This window comes from Catharus ustulatus, chromosome 6, assembly GCF_009819885.2.
Source record: "Catharus ustulatus isolate bCatUst1 chromosome 6, bCatUst1.pri.v2, whole genome shotgun sequence".
Classification (NCBI taxonomy): domain Eukaryota; kingdom Metazoa; phylum Chordata; class Aves; order Passeriformes; family Turdidae; genus Catharus; species Catharus ustulatus.
In genome coordinates this window covers 37,318,354-37,341,817 of record NC_046226.1, presented here as the reverse complement: position 1 = coordinate 37,341,817, position 23,464 = coordinate 37,318,354, and the positions used below count along the sequence as shown (strand labels likewise).

The window sequence follows — 23,464 nt, the reverse complement described above, 5'->3', positions numbered from 1 at the left end:
TTTTCCTGCAGCGCTTTTTCGCCGCTTTCCTGCAGCGCTTTTTCGCCGCTTTCCTGGGGCGTTGTCTCGCTGCTCCTCGGCGCCTTCCCGCGGCGCTTCTTGGCGTTTCCTCACGGCCGCGCCACTTCTTGGCGCTTCCCCGCGGCCGCGCTGCTTCCCCTTGCTTCTCCCCGGCTGGCGGTCACGCCGGTTCCTGGTTTCCCCCGCCGGCAGCCGCGGCTCCTGCGGTTCCCGACTACCCCCGCACGGCCGCAGCTCCTGCGGGTCCCGGCTCAGCTCGCAGATCGTACTTCCGGGTTTGCAAATTTCCAAATTTTGTACATCAGATAAGGTGCACCGGACTATAAGGCGCACTTCCAGGTTCCGGGGAAAATTTTAGTCAAAAGGGTGCGCCTTATAGTCGTGAAATTACTGTACACCAATGCTCCAATGCTCTCCACATCACTTAATCCAACTCTTATGCCTTCTTCATTTATTCCCCCTTCTGTGCTTTTATCCAGAATTTTATGCACTACTTATTTAAGGATTGGTTTTGCTAACCATCTCATGTGAAAAATAAACAACAATGAAAGAGATAGCAATGGAAAAAAATTAAAAGGATAAAAACCTGCTTTCAAGGCAGAAATCTTATAAAGACATTTTTCCTTCAAAAACTTCCCAATACCTTGAGTAGAATATCTTTAATATTTTAACAATTCTACCATTTCCATGTAATATTTTAGGATCAAACTATTTTAAACTGACCATATGTCAAATTACCATAGCTGCACTGTTCATCTGCCATGGGCTGAACCTGTTAGTCTTGCATGACTGTGACCACATGCAGTTAAGCCTGCCAAGGCTAGAATAATTTAACCCTTTTTAAGACAAATAGGATCAAATCCCAGTGGTGATATAAAGTACTTTGTATTACCAAATACAAGCATGTTATTTCAACCACATACCTGCTTGGAACCTTTCCTAGAAGTAAAGAAAGCATCACAGTTCTTCCAACGGCATTTCAGGGTCTGAAAGTTTGGATTGGTGTGGTCAGTTAGCAGGTGTTGTTTCAGATGGTCCACAACTCCAAAGATCAGGGAGCATCCATGCCACTAGAAGAAAAAACAACACACCAGAATAAGCCAGGGAAATACAATTTTTGCTAATGCTTTTCATCCTGCAATTTCACAATATTCTTCCAAGACTATAAGCACGCCTGCCAACTTCTGTAAGATTTTATCTTATTCAATTTTCATTTTCAATGGTATTTCCATTTTCCATTTTCAAGTCCTTTAACTACAGCTTTACAGAAATTTTCCTGCCTTTAGCCAAGCCTAGATCACAGCAGAAATGGCAGACGGGAGAGAGGAATAAAGTCTACAAGATTTAATACTATCTGTGACAGTCATTTGGAATTTAATTAAACTTATTTAGCACAGTAAATCAGCTTTTCTATGTCATTCAGCCAAAGTTTTTGGCATTAAACAGTTACACATCTAAAAATTGCCAGAAAGAACAGTAATTTACAATAATAACTTGCCCCAAAGCACATACAGATACATATACACACACACACACAGAGCAAAGACAATAAAAAATGAAACTAGTGATATATATACTTAAGTGATATATACTTTAAGAGGACATACACATTTTAAAAAATAATGAATTCTGAAAAATCTAAGGTCAAACTACCCAGGACTAAGTGACTAGAGACCATCCCCAGAAAATTCAATAACAAAGGCTAAAAACAATTTGCTAATTACCCAGCATCGATAATTTTGCATCAGATTAAGCCTCACAGCTCTGACACTGCCATCATAGCATCCGGTGTATATCTGTAAAAGAAATATTTATGGATAAACGAGCTGGGAATAAAAGAAAAAAAAAGGAAGTAGTAAAAATTTTGAATGAGACTTCAGTATAGGTAAAAACAATGAAATATCAGCATCTAAGGTTTCTACATTTAAAATATAGGTATAACTGAATTCTCTTAATATTTGTATTCATAGTTCACAAAACCCTACAAATTAATAAGCCTCTATTGTTGCAAGTGTCACGTGTGTAACAGTAAGTTTAAATTAAGGTACTATCCACTAAACTTAAAAAATCTCTAGGTGTAAATGTCAAGTTGAATGTATTTCCAGGACTTAAACGTTATAGGTAAATCAAAAATAGGATGGAGAGGAACATCAGAAGAACATGTGTGGAGAACTTTAGGATTTCAGAAAGACTGAAATGCAGATCCTTTCACTCATCACTAAACTTTTCATCTGAACCCTTCTTCGATTTGAGAATGCCCACAACCGACCACTGCTGAAGCACAGTTTCAGCCTCAGGTTGGACTCACATGAGATGTGATGCTTGAGCAGAATGTATTCCAATTACAGTAATTTCAAGATTACAAGCCGCACAGACTATAAGCCGCATCGCTGGGTGTTGGCAAACATTTTGTTCTTTGTCCATACACAAGCCGCACCCAATTGTAAGCCGCTCTGTCGTTTGCAGTGAGGACCCGCGTGCAACAAAGTTGCCAAATAGTAACAGCACGGCGGGGTTTACCGGCTCAGCTTGGGCCGTGAGGGCTCGGGGCTGCTGACGGGGTCAGGTGGCCCAGCTCGGCACCGCGGCTCAGCGGGGCCGCTCGGGGCTGGCCACCGCTGCTGCTGGGCTCACTCGCCCCCGGCCCGGCACTGCGTCGCGGTGGCAGGGGGGCACAGAGCCCGCTGGCACCCACGGCAGTGGCGGCAGGAGGGGAAGGAGCCCCCCCCGCTCAGGGAGGGAGCCGCTGCCTCCCCCTGAGCCGCAAGGTCGGCAGGAAGGAGTTCCCCCGCCTCCCCCACCCCGTGCTGCTGGCATGGTGCCCAACTCCACCCGCCGCGAAACAGAGTAACCAATTTGCAACAATCACGCAGTCCCAGGTTTTACTAGCAGGTGCTTGACTGGCCACCTCGGTTTGCACTTCCGGGGTTGGAAATGTCAGAAAATTATTCACATATTAGCTGCTCCTGAGTGTAAGCCGCATTTCTGGGGTGGGGGCAAAATTTTAGTCAAAATGGTGCGGCTTGTAATCATGAAATTACTGTACTATTATTTTAAGACTACAGTAAGCTAAACAGTGATTTTTCCCCAGACAATAATATTACATAAGTATAAAGCTGTTATAGCCACTCAATTCTTTGACTGAGAAAACTTAGAAATGCAGTCAAAGAGCAGGCTGATTTCTTTATCTGAAGAATATCTGCCTTGTATGCACCTGTGGTAATTACAACCTTCTCTTTAAGAACAGTGAAAGGAAGGGAGTTACCATGCTCTTATGGATGGTCATACACATGATCATATCTGAGTGGCCTCCATAGACTTGCAAGCGGTCGTGTGACTTGAAAGAAACAGAAACAGAGATTTAATAGCATGACATTTCTTAACAGCCATTTTTCAAAGATATGTAAAAGATAATACTTTCAAGATCAGTTTCCTTGGTAGCAATTAAACTGCTATGGTAGATTCCAAACTTTACAGCTACCTTGAAAGCTCAGTTTTGCTTACATTGCTTCTGGGAGTCTTTTTGTCCAACTAAGCACTTGTTCTCTCAGCAAACAAAGCTAAAATTTCCCCACTTTTCTGAGCTGTCATTGTCTTGGAATAACCCAGGTTCTAGAAGAATGGTTTAGGTTACATTCTTTAAAACCCATGTATTTTGACAACTATATATACTGAGTAACAGGAAAAAGAGGGATGGGCTAGAGACCAGAAAGTACAAAGATGACTTCTATTTGACTTCAAAATCACTAACTAACACATATTAGATAAAAGTCACTAGTAACCACCTATTTTCTTACCTGTAGTTCATAAACACGAACAAATTTATCCAGACATGCTGTCACCATGACTTTCCCAAGAATGTTCACAACCGTTACTGCATGGTTATGGCCCTTATAGATGCGTACCAGCTCTCCAGTCTGCATCAAGAAAAAGCAAATGTAAATAGGTGCTTGGTTTTTCTTAAACAAAAGAACAAAATGGTTTTACCTAACCCATATAGGTTAGCTAGCTTCAGTGCTCACTACTCAAAAATGGAAACACCCCTTATTATACTTCCATTCCCTGTGAAGGCACTTACAGATTATGATCTACTACTTATCCTTTTGTTTTCCCATCCTAACACAGAGCCATTCCAGTACAATAGAAATGCATTCTGTGTAAAGTTATCTTTCTTCTCTGCTTCTGAACATGAGTTGCCAGAGTGCCCAGGTGGCCAAAGAGCTGATTCCTGGCCTGTACCAGGAGTAGTGTGACCAGCAAGACCAGGGAAGTGATTCATCCCCTGTACTTGACACTGGTGAGTGCCACATCTTGAGTGCTGTGTCCAGATTTGGGCCCCTCAATTCAGGAAGGACACTGAGGTGCTGGAGTGAGTCCAAAGAAGGGAAAGAAGCTGGTGAAGTGTAATGAGAAGCAGCTGAAGGAGCTGGGCTGTTTAACCTGGAGGCTCAGGGGGACCTTATCACTCTCTACAACTCCCTGAGAGTATAGCCAGAGAGGGGTCGGCCCCTTCTCCCATGCAACCAGCAACAGGACAAAAGTAAATGGCCTCAAGGTGCGCCAGGGGAGGTTGGATACTAGGAAGAAATTCTTCACAGAAAGGGTGATTAGATTTTCAAACAGGCTGCCCTGGGAGATGTTGGAATCACTGTCCCTAGAAGTGTTTAGGGAAAGACTGGATGCTGATAATGCCATGGTGTAGCTGGTATGGTGGTGTCTGGTCACAGGTTGTTCTCTATGATCTCAGAGGTCTTTTCCAACCTCATTGTTTCTGTTTCTATCATAAATTACATATTCCCACCCATCCTGAAACAAGTACCATGCTAGTAGTATTTATGCAACTATAAGGATCAGTTAGCAAATTCACCTAAATACATAAAAGTATACACTTCATGTCAACTAAAATTTCCCTCTGATAAGTTTCTTAATCTAACTTATTGCACAGCTACACGAATACTTCTGCTAGGACTAAGGGAAGATGTTGTAAAAGAGGGAGAGAATGGTAAGCTAGAGACAAAGCATTCATGATGCTTTTGAACCATCTAGCTTGGAAGACAGTGTTCCTCAAGTTCTTCCAGTAATAAAGAAGCATTTTTTCCACCAGAATATCTCACACGGCTTTTCTCTGAACCTTTTCCATATTATCAGCATGTTTGTAGCTATATTTGCAAAAGCAAGATGCCCAGATAAAAAGGCATTGCTTATCATGTGACAAGAATCAGCAGATTTATGTAGCCTCTTCATTTCTCCAGAGTTACCTGTAGTGCATAGTCACATTCACAAAATCATGAGACTTCCTTTTCTGGAAGCAATCTGCCCCACCAGTCAAATATTCTGGAAATACTGACTTTATAGCATAGGAATTCAGTGCCTTAATAGCAAAAGTCATTCAATTTTTCCATATGAGACTTACATGAATGTTGTGGGCATGGACAGACTGATCACTGGAGCCACTGAATACCAGATCATTCACAACCTTACAAAAAAAAAAAATTAGATTTTGTAACAGATATGGAAATGGACAGGCCAAATGTTAAGACACTGTTCAGTTTAAAGTTGTACTGTAATATTTCCTAAATTTGAGAGCCTTAAAATCAATCAAGAGCATAAAGGAAAAATCATGCATTGAGTTCTTTGCATAAGAGCTAGAAAATGTATTACAATGAAATTTGACATTTCACAACTGACATAAAAAACTGTTAACTTGCAGCCCAACAGGCTAACTCATCCTACCTATGGATTATTCTCATGAACAGCTCAGCAGCAAATCAGGGACCATGCAAACTGAATGCAGAATGCTGCCCTGCACGTGCACAATAAAGCCCAATGTTTCCTGGAAATTTTGGACAGGCTGCATGCTTATATGCTGCTCATGTAAGAAAAATTATCTCCTAACCCCTAACAAGTGACAAGAATAGAGGAAACAGCCTCCAGTTGCACCAGGGGAAGTTTAGAATGGATATTAGGAAAAGTTTCTTCATTGAAAGGATGATCAGGTATTGGAACAGGTTGTCCAAGGAAGTGATGGAATCACTATTTCTAAAGGGTTCAAAACACAGACATACACAGATGTGGTACCTGGGAACATGAGAGGCAGGCAGAGACAATTTCGCTACCAAATTGCTCAGTTTTTGTAATTTAAAATAGAGAAATCCTCTATTTCCTATTACAATCTGCTCATCATTTTAAGCATTCTTTGTCCAAAATGTATTTTCAGAGACACTTGCCTTCATGCAGAGGATAGTCTTGCTGTGACCCTCTAGCGTTCTGAGAAGCAGCCCATTCCGCGCGTCTCGCACACTGATGGTGCAGTCGTAGGAGCCCACTACCAACAACTTGCGTGCTCCTTCCTGAGCTGTGGCTAAACAGCTCACTGCTCTTGGGCCGTGGCACTCAAAGGTATCAACCTGTTTATTATTCTGGTGGGGGAAGAAAGACATGGTATTTAAGAATTAAAATTTTGCTATGACACTAACTAGCCCATTGAGTCCTTTTGTATTGTGCTTGTTATGATATCTGATTTCAGTTTAGTGACACACAAAATAGCAGTGGTAAGAATTACATCTTAACAATTAAGTTTCCAAATTAAAGAAATAACTCCTTATGTTATGTAGACTAGGATGAACCTCAAGGGAAAACATAACAAAACAGCACCTAAAAGAAGTGACAAGTAGATAGGACATCTTCATGCATGGACAAAATAAACAACCAAAAGGGGCCAACAGTAACCATTCCCGTTAATTTCACGACTATAAAGTGCACCCTTTTGACCAAAATTTTGTCCCAAACCCAGAAGCGCACCTTATAGTCCAGTGCACCTTATATAATGTACAAAGTTTGGAAATTTACCAACACGGAAGTGTGAGCTGCGAGCCGTGGGAGGAGTCATCAGGGCCATGGCAGCTGAGTGGAGGCGGGCCTGCGGGGCCGTGGTGCCCGTGTGGAGGTGGGCCCGGGGGCCCGCGGCACCCCTCCTGCTGGGTACAGGCAGGCCTGGGGCCCCATGGCTGCCGGGTGGAGGCGGGCCTGGGAGCCCACGGTGGCCCTCCTGCCAGGTACAGGCAGGCCCAGGGCCCCATGGCTGCCGGGTGGAGGCGCGGCTGGGGGCCCACGGCACCTCTCCTGCCAGGTACAGGTGGGCCCGGGGGCCCGGGGAAGTAGGGCCGAGCAGCGGTGGGCATAGCCTGGCCCCGGGGGAGACTACACGGAGCGGCGGCAGGCATAACCCGGCCCCAGGGAGGCAGGGCCAAGCAGCGGCAGGCATAGCCCGGCCCCGCCGGGTACAGGTAGGCCCGGGGGCCCATGGCTGCCGGGTTGAGGCAGGGCCTCGGCCAGCAACCGTGTGGGGGGAGCTGGGGGTGAATCCTTGCTGCAAAAAAAACAAGTGCGCCTTATAGTCCAGTGCGCCTTATGGTCGTGAAATCACTGTCTACCAAAATGAGTTCATTTGTTCATTACAAATACATTTACTACTGTAGATAAAGAATGGAAAGAAACACAGAGGAAAGAAATAGCATGACAACAGGCTTTCAGGTGCTAATATTTAAACAAACTAACCTTTATGCTGAAAGTAACCACAGTGCCATTTGCAAGACCTGCATAAAGGATCCGCCATCTACTGTGTAAACAGAGCACTCGATCTTCCAATTTAAACTGTTCCATGCGCTCTTTGGTCTAGCAATGGAAAGAAGTACATAAAGATTTTCAGTAAGTGAAAATAATTCAAGGAAAAAAGCCCAAAATGAATGATGATTTTCATTTTTAAACCAACAGAACTGGAGAAAAACATTTGAGAGTCTAGTGTCACATGGCAGTTTGATCCTCATTTTAATCAGGACCGTCTCTAAGGCTTGACTGTAGTTCAGCAACCAGTTATAACCCTAAATACTTTGTTCTAGTCACAACCTTTAATATGTATAGAAATTTAGAGTACTGACTATACATACATATATATATACATATATATATACACACATACACACACACATGAAAACGATCTGTTGAATGGTTGAGGATTCCCCATTCCCCACAGGGAACTTAAGGGTTTAAAACCTCTGGCAGTTTGCTCTCTGAAGCAGATACTTGCTTTCTAGTACTTCAAGTCACAGGTTGGGCAAGTCTTTTTATTATTTAGCCTCAAATACCAGCTTCAGAAAGCCTCAGTCTGCTCTTTCACATGCCTTCAGCATAACAGATACCTGTTTTCTCTACGGCTGCTCTAAAGATAGAGCAGAGAGCAGTGCCTTCCATAAGGAATGGAGTTAAAAATACAGGAAGACAAGATTCATAGTCAAACAGCTACCCTGCACTTTGGTGTTCCCAACATTTGGGGATTATGCCATGCTGTTCTGGCAAAACCCTACTGACAAGCTAGTCAATAGCTTAGGGTAGTAAATCAGTTAATGGTTTGCAGTTTTGTTTGTGAGGATTTTTTTCCCTGCTCTAAAGTGGTATGAAGAGATTGGTGTTCATGTCCAGATCACAGAGGTTTAAAAGGCTTCTAGAATTTGTATTTGTAAAAACATCTGCATAAAATGCAGCATATGTAAATCAACACAGAGTTCGAGTACCTTGATATTGTAACAGTTGATAGTGTGGTCACTTGAGCCAGTATAGAGTGCAGCATTCTTCCCATTTGTCTGAGTGACCAGAAGGCAGTTCACTTTTGAAGTATGTCCTTCAAAGATGGCCACACACTTCCTGCTCTAAAAAGGAAAGCATAGAGTCTGTCAGCATAAAGACCCATAATACCTCTTGCGATATGCACCTAACAGAACAGGGTAGGGCAGCTAAAAAAATTAGGATACATGTGGCAATCTATCTTCCCTTGTCCATTTCATAGGGAGAAGGAGTTGGGGAGGTGGAGAAGAGAGGTTTGAAGAAAATAACACTGCAAAATGAACCAGGGTCTTGAAAAAGCAGCTACTTCCTTTACTACACAGTAAGGCATTACAAAAGACAATTTTGTGACTGGAATTAACATAACACCACTCCCACAACCTTACTTACAACGAGATTGTAGGCACAAACTGTTTTGTCTGCTGAGCAGGTATACAACAAATTCCCAAAAATCTGAATAGCATTCACTGCAGCCAAGTGTCCCTCAAAGGTTCCTTCAGTAGGTTCTTCATCCTCACCTGGCTCTGAAGACACTTCTGTGGGACAGAGACATGTTTACTTTACACTATGGGAACACAATCAAGAAAACGCACTGATGTGGTTTGTACTGCCAAGCAGCAGAACTATTTCATGGGTTCAACACCTTTAAGTCAAATTTCATTGTGGAATCCAGCAGGACTGTGAATGTGACAGAGGGCAATATAAAGTGCTAGAAAGACCTTCATATGACTAAGTCGAGAACCGTTTTTAAAATTAAAAGGAGATTGTATTATCGCTCTCCAGAAACTGTAGAGCAATAGTGCTCATGTGGGAGGGGCAGGGGGATGTGGAGCAGTCAAGACACAAAGCATTCAATGTAAGATGATGTGAGCATGTGTCACTTCCCACTTCAGTTTTGAGTGCAAGCTTTTATGTTCAGGGAAAAATTCCCATATGGAAGCAGGTTGATCAAGACTTAAAGTCCTGCAAGATACTACATACAAAGCATCAGAAGGAAAGCTTTAAAGATATACCTGAGGAGTTCTTTGATCCTTTTAGGGATGATGTGAAAGACTGTGTCTCAGCCACACTGTAAAACAAAAAGAAACAGTAATAAGATTGAACTTTGCATGTTCATTTTCAGACAAAATATTGGGGTAATACTCTAAAACACAAGATCCTGCACTTAGTAGAAAATATTCTGTGACAGGTAAGCTCAAAACCAAACTGGGCAGCCCTGTTCTTGTACTAAGAGAAATTAGTAGGTAACAAGACACATTCACTTGTTGACCAAAAAAGCCAAGTCAGTTTTTATTTTCCCTTTTATTTCACTCCTGAAGTCACTGATGTAAGACTTTCTGAATTAAAAAAAAACGAAAAAAAAGAGAGGCCTCTTATGAATACTACACAATATTAATAATTTTACTTTTCAGAGTAAAATAATGCCACAATCCACAATAATCTCACCTTCTTTTCCCATCATTCATGTAATTTGTGCCAATCTCACTGGTGGAGCTCACTTCATCATAACCAGAGCAAGATGCCTCTAGGACTGCTTGATCCACAGAGTTGCATGAATCCCTCTTTGAAGGACTGTCTGGTTTCTCATCTCCTGACTCTGATGAACCAACATCAACCACCTCACACTGAGGTGCTGAAACTTCCACTACTTCCAGAGAAGCATCACTATCATTCTCATCTTTGTTTCTTGCTGCTTGAGCAGTAACTCCACCCTCCTCTCTTGGTGGAGTAGATGTAGTAACTTTTTCTGCTTTAGGAACCTTTCCACCCTTGACTTTCCGGACAGGCTTGAAGTCAATCGTATCCTGCTCTGTATCGCTGTTGTCTGGCACATGGGCTGCCCTCAGAGTTTTCTTCTTTCTCAACCTTCTCCTCCTTCTATTCCCTTTCTCTGCTGGGACTGCAGCCACTGGCAAGTGTTGCTCAGATGGTTCTGCTGACAATTTGGGGGTTTTATCCACTGGCATTTCAAGAAGGACCGAACGCTTTGAAAGAGAAGTGCTACACTGATCCAGCAAGCATCTTTCAGCAACGGTATCATTTGCATCTCTCTTGCTGAAAACAGACACTGAATGAGGAGAAGAGTTCTCAGGAAGTCCAGACTGTCCCATGTCTGCAGCAGGCTTGTGGACATCTTGATTAGTCTGTTGGAAACAAGCTGCCAGCCCTGCTAGGGATATGGTTGCAGTGATAACTGGATACACCGAAGTTTTCTGGTTGGTCTCTTCTAAAGAAAACAGCCTAGTATTACATTCAATCTGTACAGCAGTAACTATTTATGCAAAGTGTCCCTCCCTGTATTTTCTGTTTACACTTAACTGTGCATGTAAAGTACATATTCTGACTTAAGATGCTACCACCCCTGTCTGTGTGCTCCCTTATCAGCTGTCACGACTGCTGTAGAAATTATATTAATCAATGCATGCCAAGTATGACGCAGCTGCTCAGTGACAGTTTGAAAATCTTGTGTTTAACCCATCTGAATTATTACAGTTATTATAAACAGTTATTTCTACCAAGTTAATTGGACCCAATTCAAGGTAGGTAGTTATGCACAACCCACTCTGCAGCATTGTTCCTTTATCCTGGGAATAGCAGCACTGTAAGCCATGAGAGTAGGCTTTATTTAGTTAGTTCATCTGTGGTGGACTATGCAATGGGGTCAACACACTCTCACTGTCATTTAATTGTGACTGAATTAATATAAACAAAATGATCCAACCTCTCAGCTGAGACAGATTAAGGGCAGCATCTCACAGTTGTTACCCACACCCTAAAATTCCCCAGTTACACTTGCAATAACTACAATCCAGAAAAGGATGTTTCAAGTTCACTGCATTTCTGGGGTGGGATCACGCAATGCAAATGGGAAGCTGGCAGTATCTGAAACACTTTCCTCTTCCAGCCTCTCAGAAGCCAACAAATTACACTAATGCTTGGCCAAAAGCACATTAAACATCACAGGACAAATTTCATGCTTTGGAAATATGCATGCTTTGGAAACAGCTAAAATGAGAACATCTCTCGCCCACACCTTCCTCAGATGGGGAATTCCCAGATAAAACTAGAACTTGCTGATAGCATAGAATATGTTGCATTTAAAGTGAATCAATGGAAAGAAGCTTTTCTTTGGACATGTAACTGTCATGCACAACTGCAAAACATGCTAGAAAAACCTCTGTATGGAAGAAATGAATAATTAGATGAAGTTTGAAAAAGTTACTGTGTTGAATTATACTGGGAAGAAAGCACACAAAACCTTAAATTCTGAATATGCCGCTGATATCATATGCCACTCATTTCCCAAAGGAAAGGGGAAAGAAGTAACTTGGTCACTTTATAACAGCAACCACCACTTAAACTGAAATTTCTAAACCCACTTGGAGTACTGTAGGTATTAGAAAAAGAAGTAGAAATCACCATGGCAATGTAAGAAAACAGAGTCACACAGGTGGGACACACTGCTGCCATTTAGGGGAAATCAAATGCAATTGGCTCCCTCAAAGCAAGGCTGAGCTAACCTCAATGGGAAGCTGACAAGCTGAACATTCAAACCCAAGAAGTAAACAGTCTGCCCCAGAGTGAATTCCTCTTCCTCAAATTACAGAATTTACCTGAAGACAGATGCTTATTTCCTCCCAAATTACTAAATTTATCTCAAAGTAAAGTTATTTTAAATGTAGCACATACAGAAGTTCATCAATACCAAAACTATGGTAACTTTAGAAATGAACATCAAAAATTCTTGCTTTTAATACAGCAAGTTTAAGTTTGTAGGAAAATGAAGTTTGTAGGAAACGGAAAAATAATGTGATTAAGAGCTTTCTGAAGTAATTTTTTAAGTAACAAATGTAGCTATACATGAAGGTTCACCTTCATAAGAAAAAAACGCAAAAAACCTCTTCAACTTTTCTGTTGTGAAGTTTAAAGATTCTGCAAGACACTTCATGCCACTGCAGCTAGTGATCACTAAATCTCTCCTTAGAGTTGGAAAATTGAAAATAAAAATGACGCTGATACAATTAAAATTTCACTGATGTTTAGGCACAACAGTACAGCATATGCCAATAAAAACAGGAAAGCAAAGGAAAGGTAGTGGTTTGTGTTGGTTTGGGGTTTTTTAGCTAACTAAATTATTTTAAGAGGATGTAACCTTCAAATTCATGTTTGTTCCATTTTCAAAGCAAAACTAGGAAGTTCTACACAAGTTAATGAGAGCTCACACCTGCCTGACACAAAATTTACATTCTTTTTGGGAAAAAAATAATTTCCTTATTTTCTTAAAGCTAATTATCTTAAAGTGAAACTACAAATACCTTCATTCTGTTCCACCTCTTCTGTTTGTGGAGCACATGGAGAGCTCTGGGGCACAGAATTCACACTGAGTTCTGTGCCTTTTGGAGACACAGGTTCTCGCTTAACTTGTACTGAGGAGTCAGGAGTATCAGAAGGTGTACTGCCAGAAGACTGGAATGGTGATGGCATGGTTATGGGAACAGAAGCTACTCGTGGAGGTACTGATGAAGACAAAGTGTCCAAAAGGGGCAGGAGAGAGCCTGAAGGAATTGAGTCGGCTGCCATTTGAGATTTGCTGTTTCGTCTCTCAGTTAGAGCACTGCAGGAAATTTGCTCTGAGAGTTCAGAAGGTTCATATGTTTCTAATGGCAAAAGAAGAGATACATTAAACAAACAAATTAATACCTAAATAACAGAACAAAAATATTTGTATTTTAAAATAAAATTTAGTGATGCCAGGAGCCCATTTCTTGTGGACAAAGAGTCAAGGTAAAGAAAAATTTGAAAAAGAGACACTAGAGGGAACTATCAAAACTGACAGTTCACACTTGACAATAAGTCAATTCCCCATTTTCAGAATCTACCATTTTGTTGTAGCTTAAATGAACAGATTGAAGTTAAACACAGTTTTTAAAAGATTCTGAGTTCAAAGATTACGAGAGTAAGCATTCCACAGTTGTAGCTCTGTAGTATCCTGTACCTTGTAGCCCCTGCAAGATCTGGATTCTCTGACTTCTCAGTGTACTCATTTCCATAGTTATCTGCAAAACAGTTGTGGCTTATATCAGTCCCACTTATTTAACAGGCAGTTCTTCATGCTGCTAACTTCTAGTTCAGTTTCCAAAGCCCACTGTTACCTGTTGCTTTAACACAAGGAACCGTTGAACCTCAACATAGGCAGCCTGCAGGGCAGCCCTTGCCTGCAAGAGGCTGCTGTCCACACTCTGCAGGGACTTGCTTAACTCTTCTTCCCTCAGAGAAATAGCCAACAACTGGTCTACCTGAGAACGTTCTGAAACAGAAACAAAATGCAGAGTCCAATTGCACCAAACAATACATTAAGATACATTACTTGTGATATAACAATAAATAATACCACCTCAGAATGGAAAAATCACCTAAATTAAGTCAAGCATTCAAGCATGGATAATTATACAAGCTGAAAAGGAGTATTTATGAACAGGACTAGCCATGTCTGCATGGGTGAAGGGCAAAGTCAAGTATTCCTCTTAAAGGAATCTCAACAATGGCTCTAGTAATTAATTACATTACAGCTTTGCCAGCACTGATTTAGCTTAAATAAATGAAGTAATTCTCTTCCACAAAGATCTTTTCTTGAAGTACATGTGTATAAGAAGTACAAATACACATCTGCCATTAATGTAATCAAAAAGGCAAAGGCAACATTAAGCTAAAAAATATTTAAATTATTGTGTGAATGCAAAGGCCAAGCACAAGCTTTTTTGGAGAAAAAGAACTCAGTGACTAAAAAAACAGTTTACTACTGAAGATCATTTTGGATCATGAAACTGGTGTTTGCAATCTCTTGAGAAAGAAAGCACTGTACTCAGTAAAAGATCCTCCTAGCGCTCCTAGAGACTTCTGCCATTACAGAGATTGTCCAAATAAATTTCTATTTGGGTGCAACTTAATTGCATTCAGGTTATAGTTTCCTTTAGCAAATTTACTACAATAACAATCATGTTAAAGTAAAGTAATGGGAAAGAGATTTTACTAAGTAAAATGTGCTATTAGTCTCTAACAGACACTGGTCATTGAAGACAGAGGCTGATAAATGCCCTCCCTTTTCACGTAGTGAAATATTTATTCCCACAGAAGAGTCATATTATTGCCCTACATTACAAACAACTCTTAATACAAATAAATAATGAAAAGAAGATAAATGGTATATTTGAAAGCCATCTTCTGGAGCCCAAAGCTCCAAGCAATGGTTTAGTTACCAAAGAAAATATTCTGCCTAAAACACTATGGTTGGATGGTTCATTTTGAGAGACGGTGATGAGGATGTTTAAGGCATGTTTGAGAAAGATCTGTCTAATACCAGAATAAGAATTTTCTTTGGTCAGGAGTTGGAAGGAGAGAGGCATTCCACACTCATTTCTACTAAGGACATTAAAAAAGTAAAAAGTATTGCCAGAGATGTCAAAAACAGAAAACAGACCAAATTAAGCAGAGTACAATTTTTCTGGTGAGACCACCCAGAACTAGAAAGGGAAAGCTGCATGGCAAATTAGTAGCAATTCAACTGGGGACTTCTCCCTTAAGAACTTCAAACAGTAACAAACCCCACTACCCAAAGCAAAGCAAAGGTCCCATTTGCACAATCAGGAATATGAACTGCAGGCAGAAAGGATGCACATACCCTTCTCTTAGAAATAACTTATGTCAAATTAAGATAAAAGCCTTCAGAGAAGAATGTATAGATTTGTGAGCAGTCCACACTGCTCAATAAACTTCAGTAAAGCCCAAGAAACAGCATGGTAACACTAAGGAACTACTACTTCAGTCAAGTAAAAAGTACTGCTGGGTGTTTACAGCCTCTACACCACATGCACACATGTATGATACTCACTCACCTTTTTTGCCTTTGATTTTTCTTCTTTTATTCTTTCTTTCTAGACTAGGGATTTCAGGAGAAGATCCCTCCTGCAAGTAAAATATTCTATTGAAAAGTAACAAGAATAATTTTGCCTAAATCAAGAAGTCAAACATCCAGCATCTTGTCAATCATTAGTTGTAGGCACAGAGAAGAATCCACAATTTGCTTGCACACTCTTGTGTAACTCATCATTTGCTCTGCTCTTAAAAGACAGAGAGATCCTCCCTTAAAGGGGAGAGGGCAGTGTTTTCATCTCAACCAGGAAGAAATATTAAATAAGCCAACAGCCTTCTTCTTGCTCAGACGTTTAGGATTACACTTGAATCAGAATTTCTGCTCTACAGTTTTAGTATAAAGTATAGATGATTAAACAGTGAGGAATTAAAACTATTGCTTTCTGCAAAACCATTTTGTGACATTGATCAACAACTGATTAACCTTTGGATAAGTCTAAGACTGGACTGTGAAACAAATTCAGATTTAAGGATATAATTTTAGGTATATAACTTCAAAAAAGGTTTTTATTTCCTTGCTTAACCATAAATCCAGAAATATCTAAGGAAAATAAATTTATACTACAGGCTAGCTTACATTTAAATTGTGTTGTGAAACACTAAGGTTCTTGCTAAAAAGCCTAGTACTTCCACAGAAATATTTTAACAGCTCTTGTTTACCAACACAGTGTACCAGGTACCAAATAAAATAAAGAGCATGAGTCATTCCTACTAATTACAAAAAATTATCAAAAGTCTTGCACTGTGAAAGCAGAAACTTAATGAAAATTAAATCAAATAAGAAATTCATTTGATACTATCAATGTACAAGACTATCAGATGGGGAAAGTCCTCCTTGCATTCCAAAGCTGAATGACCATTGACAGGGAAAGAACCTTTTCATCAAAGCTGGACAGAATTGCACACTTACTCCAGTTGCTCTTCGCTTTTTTCCAATTCCTTGGCTGTCATTCTGTTCAGTACCAGATGTGCAGCTACTGTCTGTAGCTGCATCTATGTTATTAGACATTGCCAGAAGTGAAGCATTATTTGAAGCTGGACGATTTTCTTCTGAGATCTCTAACATATTTTGTTTTTCAAGAAGAGGTGTTTTCTTCTCTGGGCTCTCCTGGTCTTGTTCTGTGAGGCCTGTGATCTCAGAGGTGGCCTGCAGGCTGTTATTTCTGCTAGCCTCAGTTCTTTCAGACATAAAAGGTAACAAAGCAAGAGACGGTGTCTCCTCTTTCTGATCAGCCTCAATGTCAGTGCTTGCCTCATATCCAGATGTTATATGATGTGAGTGGGTGGCTGCAATTACTTGCCTTTGCCCACTTTCTTTAATTTTGGCTTGTTCATTGAAAAAGCTATAAGCAGAAGGATTTCTGTCTGCTATGACACTGCTTTCAGAAAAGCTACGTTTTCTGGCCGAGCCAGACATCGCTAAGGAAATCCCTTCCCACTGGAATCCTTCTAGAGTAGATGGATCAGATTCTTCACTGAGCTCTTGCTCATTTTGAACAAGAGGCACCATTTCTATACCAAACCTTTAACAAGATAAAAAGAAAAATAAACAAGTTACAAACCTGCTACACATACAGAAAAGCCTCCCCCTTGCCCAAATGTACATTAGTGCTTTAAGCAGTAGATTTAATACCATTACACAGGCATTGTGTGCTTTCTACCTCATCTAGCAATGGAACATCTCCTGCGTATCACATAACCAGACTTAGTAGCTAAGAACTGGCAGCACGATTTTCACAGAAATCATGTTATTATAAATTATTCCCGAGTAAGGCTGGAATAATCAAATGTGACGTACTCAAAACACTTCATATACTTCAAGTTTAAAGAAAGTTTCAGAAATGCAATTACATAAAATTATATAATTGCTTCCTTAAATACAAAAGCAAACTGCGGATCAGAATAAAAGATTAACAATTGAAGAGCAAGCATTTACATGCTTGCAACACTGCAAGCATTTCTCATAGTCCTAAATAAATGAGGAAATTGGCAACTGTCACAGCATTGTTGCCATCCTGATTGCATTTTTACATTCTTCCATTACTAGAACTTGAAAAGAAACTATATTGTTACCATCCACATTCAGATATAAAAGCAACTATTATGAACTGATCAGAATCTTTTCTGAGCAGATTACTTTTACTTATCTATGGACATTCATTCATTGCATCAATCAATAAGAACTCTGCATTACTTGCAAAAACTGGCATCATTTTCAAAACCTGCAAAAGATCATGGCATAGCAAGCTTCATTATGAACTCTTAGGATTTTGGAGTTCATTTCAGATATGGAAAAAAACAACCGTTCCCCCTGAGCCCCGAGAAGCATGGTTAGATCTGAAAGCTACCAACCTTGGTAAACCTTTGCCAAGCTCCTGTTTCTTCTTGGTTACCTGCTGGATGACCTGATCCCAGTTAACATTTCGCCGGGAAGCGCTAAGAATCTGCCTGAGGGTAGGTTTAAGCCCTGACTCCTTCTCTGTCTCACTTCTTCGAAGGCAATTCACGTTCCGAATGCGACGTGCGTTATTGAGATTGGGCTCTGGGAGATGTGTCCCGCCTTTGCTCTTCTGGCTGATATGCCGCGTCAGGTCTCTTTGCAGAGATGCAGGCAGGCCAAGTTTGCTTAAATCTGATAGAAGAAGGCCTCCTGACTGGTTTCCTCCTTTTTGAAGGTCATTATCTGAAGGATTTTCAAAACCTTCTATTTCAAATTGATCATGTGATTTGACACATTCTTCATTCCCTTCCCCATCCTGTGAGGCTTTCAAATCCACATGCAAACGCTCCTGGCCGCTTGATGAAGAAACTGTGGGTTCTATCCGAAAAGTAAAATTTTTTAGCTGAGCAGAAGCAATACTCGAAGCAGATGGTTTTTCATCACTTTTTTTTTCAGAGTTGGTAGTTTTACCTTCAGGCGTGTCACAGGGTAAACAAGAACTAACAGAAGAATCCAACTTTTCAACTCCTGCTTCTGACTTCTCACTTCCCATTAAATCATCACCATTCATATCTTCTAATGAATCTAGTCTGAACTCCTTCTTTGGCAATGGTTTCCCAGTTTCTTCCCTATTCTGGTCACTTGTATCTTTGCAAGAGCTTAAGGGAGCGTTTTGCAAGGAATTGTTGGACTGAGCACCTTTGGGATTTTCTTCTGCTTCACTTAAGTTATTACTAGGCTCTCCAAGCTTGCTATGAAGTACATCTTTGTTGTCTTGTAAGTTACCAACACAAGCACCATGCAGCTTTGATGAATAAGAGAAACTGTTTGTTCCCAAGTTCACTACATTCAAATGATTCTGTTCTTCACCACTAGTTGAGGATAACAGAAGCCTAACATTTTTTAAGAGACTGTTCGTGTCTTGCTTTGTCAAAGATAACTTCATATCTGTGATATTCAGAAGAGGGGATTTCAGGGATGGCATCCTATTACTTCTGCTATCATCTTTGTCAGGCTTTTCACCACTGGAAGAGTCTTTCATAACCTTGCAAGAATCAAGGTGCTCTGAGGTTCCATTAGAAGGGGAAGATCCTTCATGTTTAAGTTTTGAAACGCTAACATTGGTTTCACAAGTTTTTCCTTTCATTGATGAATCAGTAGGAGGTGTAAGAACAGAATCCATTTTATCTACATTATCTTCAGACCGTGGTTGCTGCTCTGCAGTTTTCTGGGATGGATAGGGAGTCCAGCGATATGTTTTATCTCTGGAAGGACTGACACTTTTCCCACTGGCTCTTGAAGTTTTGCTTTCTGGTTGTTTCAATGTACCAAAATCCAATACCCCTTCAGCAGCAAGCTTATCACTAGTAAAATCCAGACAGTCATCCCTATTTCTTTTATTTCTGTATGGCAGAACATCGCCTTTCTCTGGCCGTTGCCATGCGTACCTTTCCTTACTGTACATATTTGACTGTGATGGATAGCTCTGAGAGGCTCCTGAGTTTCCAAAATTCCAGCCATTTGCACCATGAGGTTTCCAGTTTCCTCCATAACTCTTGGAATTCCAGCTAGAAAAGTGACCTGTTTCTTCTGAGTGCCAAGAAGGATTTCTTTCCCTGGCACGATGATGACAATTTGATGATCCTCCTCCCCGCCCACTTGGATGCCAAGCATTTCCAGAATTCCCACAGTTATGTCGATTTAAAGGGCTTCCTGAAACATTCTGGTGCCACCCAGGGCGCCCCCTTGCACCACCTGAATGTCTGTTTATATTAAGGTTCCTCGAAGAGTGTGAAAATTTGCCTTGTCTAGGACTAACATAATCATCCTTTTCCCACTTCCAGTCCCTTTGTGATGCATTATGATGATGCCATGAAGACTGATCATAAGCTTCTCTTTCTTTGTAAGCAGCTCTGTCTTCTCGCCTTCTCTGTGATCTCCTATCATCACATTCTAAATCTTGGTTTGCACAACTTGGTTCAGTTTGCCTACAAAAAAATTGAGAAAAGCCTAAATTCTGATGCTATTCTACTAAAATCCAACAACCCACAAGCTTCATGAATTTTATTTGTTCTGGGAAGAAAACATTTTTTAGAAGTATTTATTATAAAAAGAAACAGATACTTTTTCAGCAGCTTTGCTGTTCAAGCTTCAGTAATGTTTGACTTTCAAAACTAATGCTGTACCTTCACTTAAACATGGCAATTCCAAAGTTTCTCTTACAAGAGCAACTGATGTGGTATAGGGACAGTTCAACAGACTAATTCTCAAATATTTGTCTCTAACTTGAAAGGTAATATTCCCTTTTATTTATTATTGGACCAATAAGAAACTAATAAAAATAAAGCTTTTTTATGTTATATGATCTTCATAATTTGTTCTTAGTAGAAAGAAAACTCAGTAGTGAGAATTTTTTCTGAAGACTATTCTGCTGATGTTAGACGGTGTAACTAGAGTGAACTGATATAAAACAGAGGAAAGTTAGGCTGAAAACCCCTTATTACCCTTACTGGACGAAACAATTGACACGATTGCTGCATTTAAAAAGGTTAAGTTAAAACACAGATGTAAAACATACAGAGAAGGTGTACCTAGATACAAAAATAATTTGTCTTCTTTTAATCAAGAGACTGGAACAGTCCACAGCAATGCAATGCTGAGTCTGTATGAGCCTCCCAGCAGCACTATCGACTGCCCTTTGGATAGCCCTTGTGCTTGGCAACTTATCACAAACACGTGGTAAACTATCACATGTACATTTAAAGATAAACGCTACCTTAACAGCTACAGCTATTCCCAGGGATTAGCAGTCTAAACCTTCTAAATATTTATTCCACCAAATGAAGAGTTTTCATTAAAAGTTTCTTGCAGAAACTGACCACAGAAATACATCCATTCTAAATCCCTGGACAAGAAAGACAGTAAACTTCCACACTACTACTCAAAAACAATTGATTTGAGTAAACTAAAAATTCCTACTTATCACCTTTTACGTTCTTGATACATTCCAGTTCTGCTAAAAAATTCACCAATAACTACTCTCTAATGGAAAACAGTCTACTGTGCAAAATAATCCGAGTTCTAAGACAAGAATTCAAAAAACCAATGTCTAAGTAATACAGTAAACTCTAAGAGCTGACTCAACTAGATTACAATCTAATGGAAACAATTTTGCTGAATTAGTAATTTAATCCTTGTACTTTCTGGTTTCCCCCCTTTCCAAACCTGCACCCAGCAGACAGATTTGCTATGGTTTTAGTTGCCTCAGAACAACACTGCACTCGTTTTCCATAAAATAAAAACGAAAAGTGACGTTTTTGTTACCTGCATTAACAAGTGTGAAAACATTACCATCGGAGAGTGCAGGGACATATTAGTACAACAGAGTGATATCAAAACCTAATAACCTCCACAGATTTCAACATATGGAAACACTAATTCAAATTTCTAGCCACAGAACATAACAGTTTCTTTTAAAGTTATATGCCCCTTTAGTACCATCACCATGCCATAAATCTAATCAAATAATATATTCCCAACTGGAACATCACACAAGCAATGCACATGTAAAATTAAAGGCAATACTTATTACTTTCTACAGCCTTCTATTTCACTGTGAACCACCAGAACTATGTTTAGCTAATGGTAAGCAGCAAGGTAAAATAGGTAAGAAATTTCATTTAAGGATAAGGGAATTTCAATGTGACATTTACAGAACAATCCAATTCATTTTATAAAAAACCATGTTCAGCAGCAGTTTCCTAAAGGCCAGGTACCTACAGACAAGCTCCACCATAAACAATGCTAGCACTACTGTCCGTTTATTAAGCCTTCAGTTAAAAAGGTATCAAATATTAAAATAAAAACATTAGGGTTCTCACAACTGACTGTTTTTACCCATAAGACTGTTTTTACCCATAATGGAGAATTATTGTATTTACATGCCAGCAGTAGAGGAACAGGATAAGAACATTCAGCAGAGTCATATTTACATGTTGAAACTACAGTATCCACACAGGTCTCTTGGACTGTTCTCACAACAAGGACACTGGCTACAGGCAGTTTACATTTCATGAGCACCTAAGCCTCAGGAGTGCATCCTCAATGTGTTAAAAGCAATTCTATGACCCAAGTGGAGAAAGGAAAACTCACCGGTTCCGTTCCTTCTTTTGCTTGATTAGTTGAATAAGTTCTTTGTCAAGGTATTCTTCTTCTGCCTCTTCTTTCTCTTCCTGTTTTCTGTCATGGGCATCAACGTTGTCTTTGTGCAGCTGACTGGAGATGTGCTTGGCATATGCTGACAAACCCACCAGTGTCACCCTGCACACCCGGCATTCATGGCTGCTATCCCTAGGAAGAGAGGCAGAGGGTGGACTTTCAACTCCGCCAACTGGCATGGCAGATAGCTCTGGTCTTACTTTGTTTCCTCTGAATGTGCTTGAGTTCAAGGCAATTAGGTTTTGCCCAGTATATTTAAGTTATTTGAATTCTCTGGCTTTTTCTTTCAAGGTTTAGTTTTTTGATGGTCAATTTTTACAAGATTTTTTTCCAACAATCAAGAGGTAAAAGACTTGGTAATAAAACTGTGTTAACTGGGAGGAGGAATTCTTCTTGAATTGTTGTACTCAAAATCTATTCAGAGGAAACATAGTGAGCGAGGAGGCAGAATGAAAGGCTTCCAGAGCTAGTAGCAGCTCTGAAGCCCATCCATGCTGCCAGCTGCACTGGGGAAGCCTGGTGACAGCTTCTACATTTAATCCTTGCTTGAGCCTTCCCCCAGTGAAATTTAGAAAAGGGAGGAGGCAGTACATGGATACAGCCAATCCTGATACGACACGACCTAAACTGGGACAGCTGAGACTGCTGCCTGGAATCCAAAAACTCCACAGCACAGTGATGATGGGAGGGTGTCTTCAGTTCACTGTACTTTATTTGGTTCAAGTGTGCATGAGGTCTGCTTTCTACTTTAGAGGACTTATCTTAAAAAATATAGAAATAATTTCAGCTGGAGAAAATTGACAGCTGTATCAGACAAATGGCTTTACTCATGTTACTGGATTAAGGTTGCAAGACTAACTTTTTTTTTCTTTTTAAGAAATTCAGATATCTAAAACCACAACATTTGTTCTTCTGAAAAATTCTTCCAATACACCAATGTACTTAAAGAAGTACATTGATAACTTCCTAAACAAGGAAAATATGATCACCAGATTAAAAAAAAAAAAAAAAAAAAATCAGAGCATACTCCATTGCAAATAACTCAGCAGGACCAAGACAGGATTCACTGACTGCCTCCACAATGCTTCTTTCAATTCTGCCAGTTAATTCATAAAAGCAGATCTGTATGTCCCAATGGAGCACTTGACACCAAGGTCATAGAACCCAAGCATTCCGACACACGGTTCATGACTAGTGTCAAGAAAATGGGATCCAGAAAGGAAAAGACAAACAAAA

At 40.2% G+C, this 23,464-nt stretch overlaps 1 protein-coding gene across 2 annotated transcripts in view; it reads right to left on the bottom strand.

The window, feature by feature from the left end:
• ZNF106 (zinc finger protein 106) overlaps positions 1-23,464 on the bottom strand; it is a 42,183-nt gene that overhangs the window by 4,958 nt on the left and 13,761 nt on the right. The window contains exons 4-21 of one of the 2 annotated variants that reach the window (XM_033063412.1): positions 22,163-22,360; positions 17,923-19,998; positions 16,481-17,093; positions 15,534-15,603; positions 13,794-13,948; positions 13,637-13,697; positions 12,957-13,298; positions 10,087-10,867; positions 9,654-9,709; positions 9,031-9,176; positions 8,592-8,726; positions 7,579-7,695; positions 6,249-6,440; positions 5,435-5,497; positions 3,819-3,938; positions 3,287-3,358; positions 1,746-1,817; positions 945-1,091 (exon numbers count right to left, since the gene is read on the bottom strand). In XM_033063412.1, coding sequence (XP_032919303.1) covers positions 945-1,091; positions 1,746-1,817; positions 3,287-3,358; positions 3,819-3,938; positions 5,435-5,497; positions 6,249-6,440; positions 7,579-7,695; positions 8,592-8,726; positions 9,031-9,176; positions 9,654-9,709; positions 10,087-10,867; positions 12,957-13,298; positions 13,637-13,697; positions 13,794-13,948; positions 15,534-15,603; positions 16,481-17,093; positions 17,923-19,998; positions 22,163-22,360 — 5,416 coding nt within the window. The remainder of the gene's footprint in view (positions 1-944; positions 1,092-1,745; positions 1,818-3,286; positions 3,359-3,818; positions 3,939-5,434; positions 5,498-6,248; positions 6,441-7,578; positions 7,696-8,591; positions 8,727-9,030; positions 9,177-9,653; positions 9,710-10,086; positions 10,868-12,956; positions 13,299-13,636; positions 13,698-13,793; positions 13,949-15,533; positions 15,604-16,480; positions 17,094-17,922; positions 19,999-22,162; positions 22,361-23,464) is intronic. The other variant, XM_033063413.1, reaches the window with a different exon arrangement.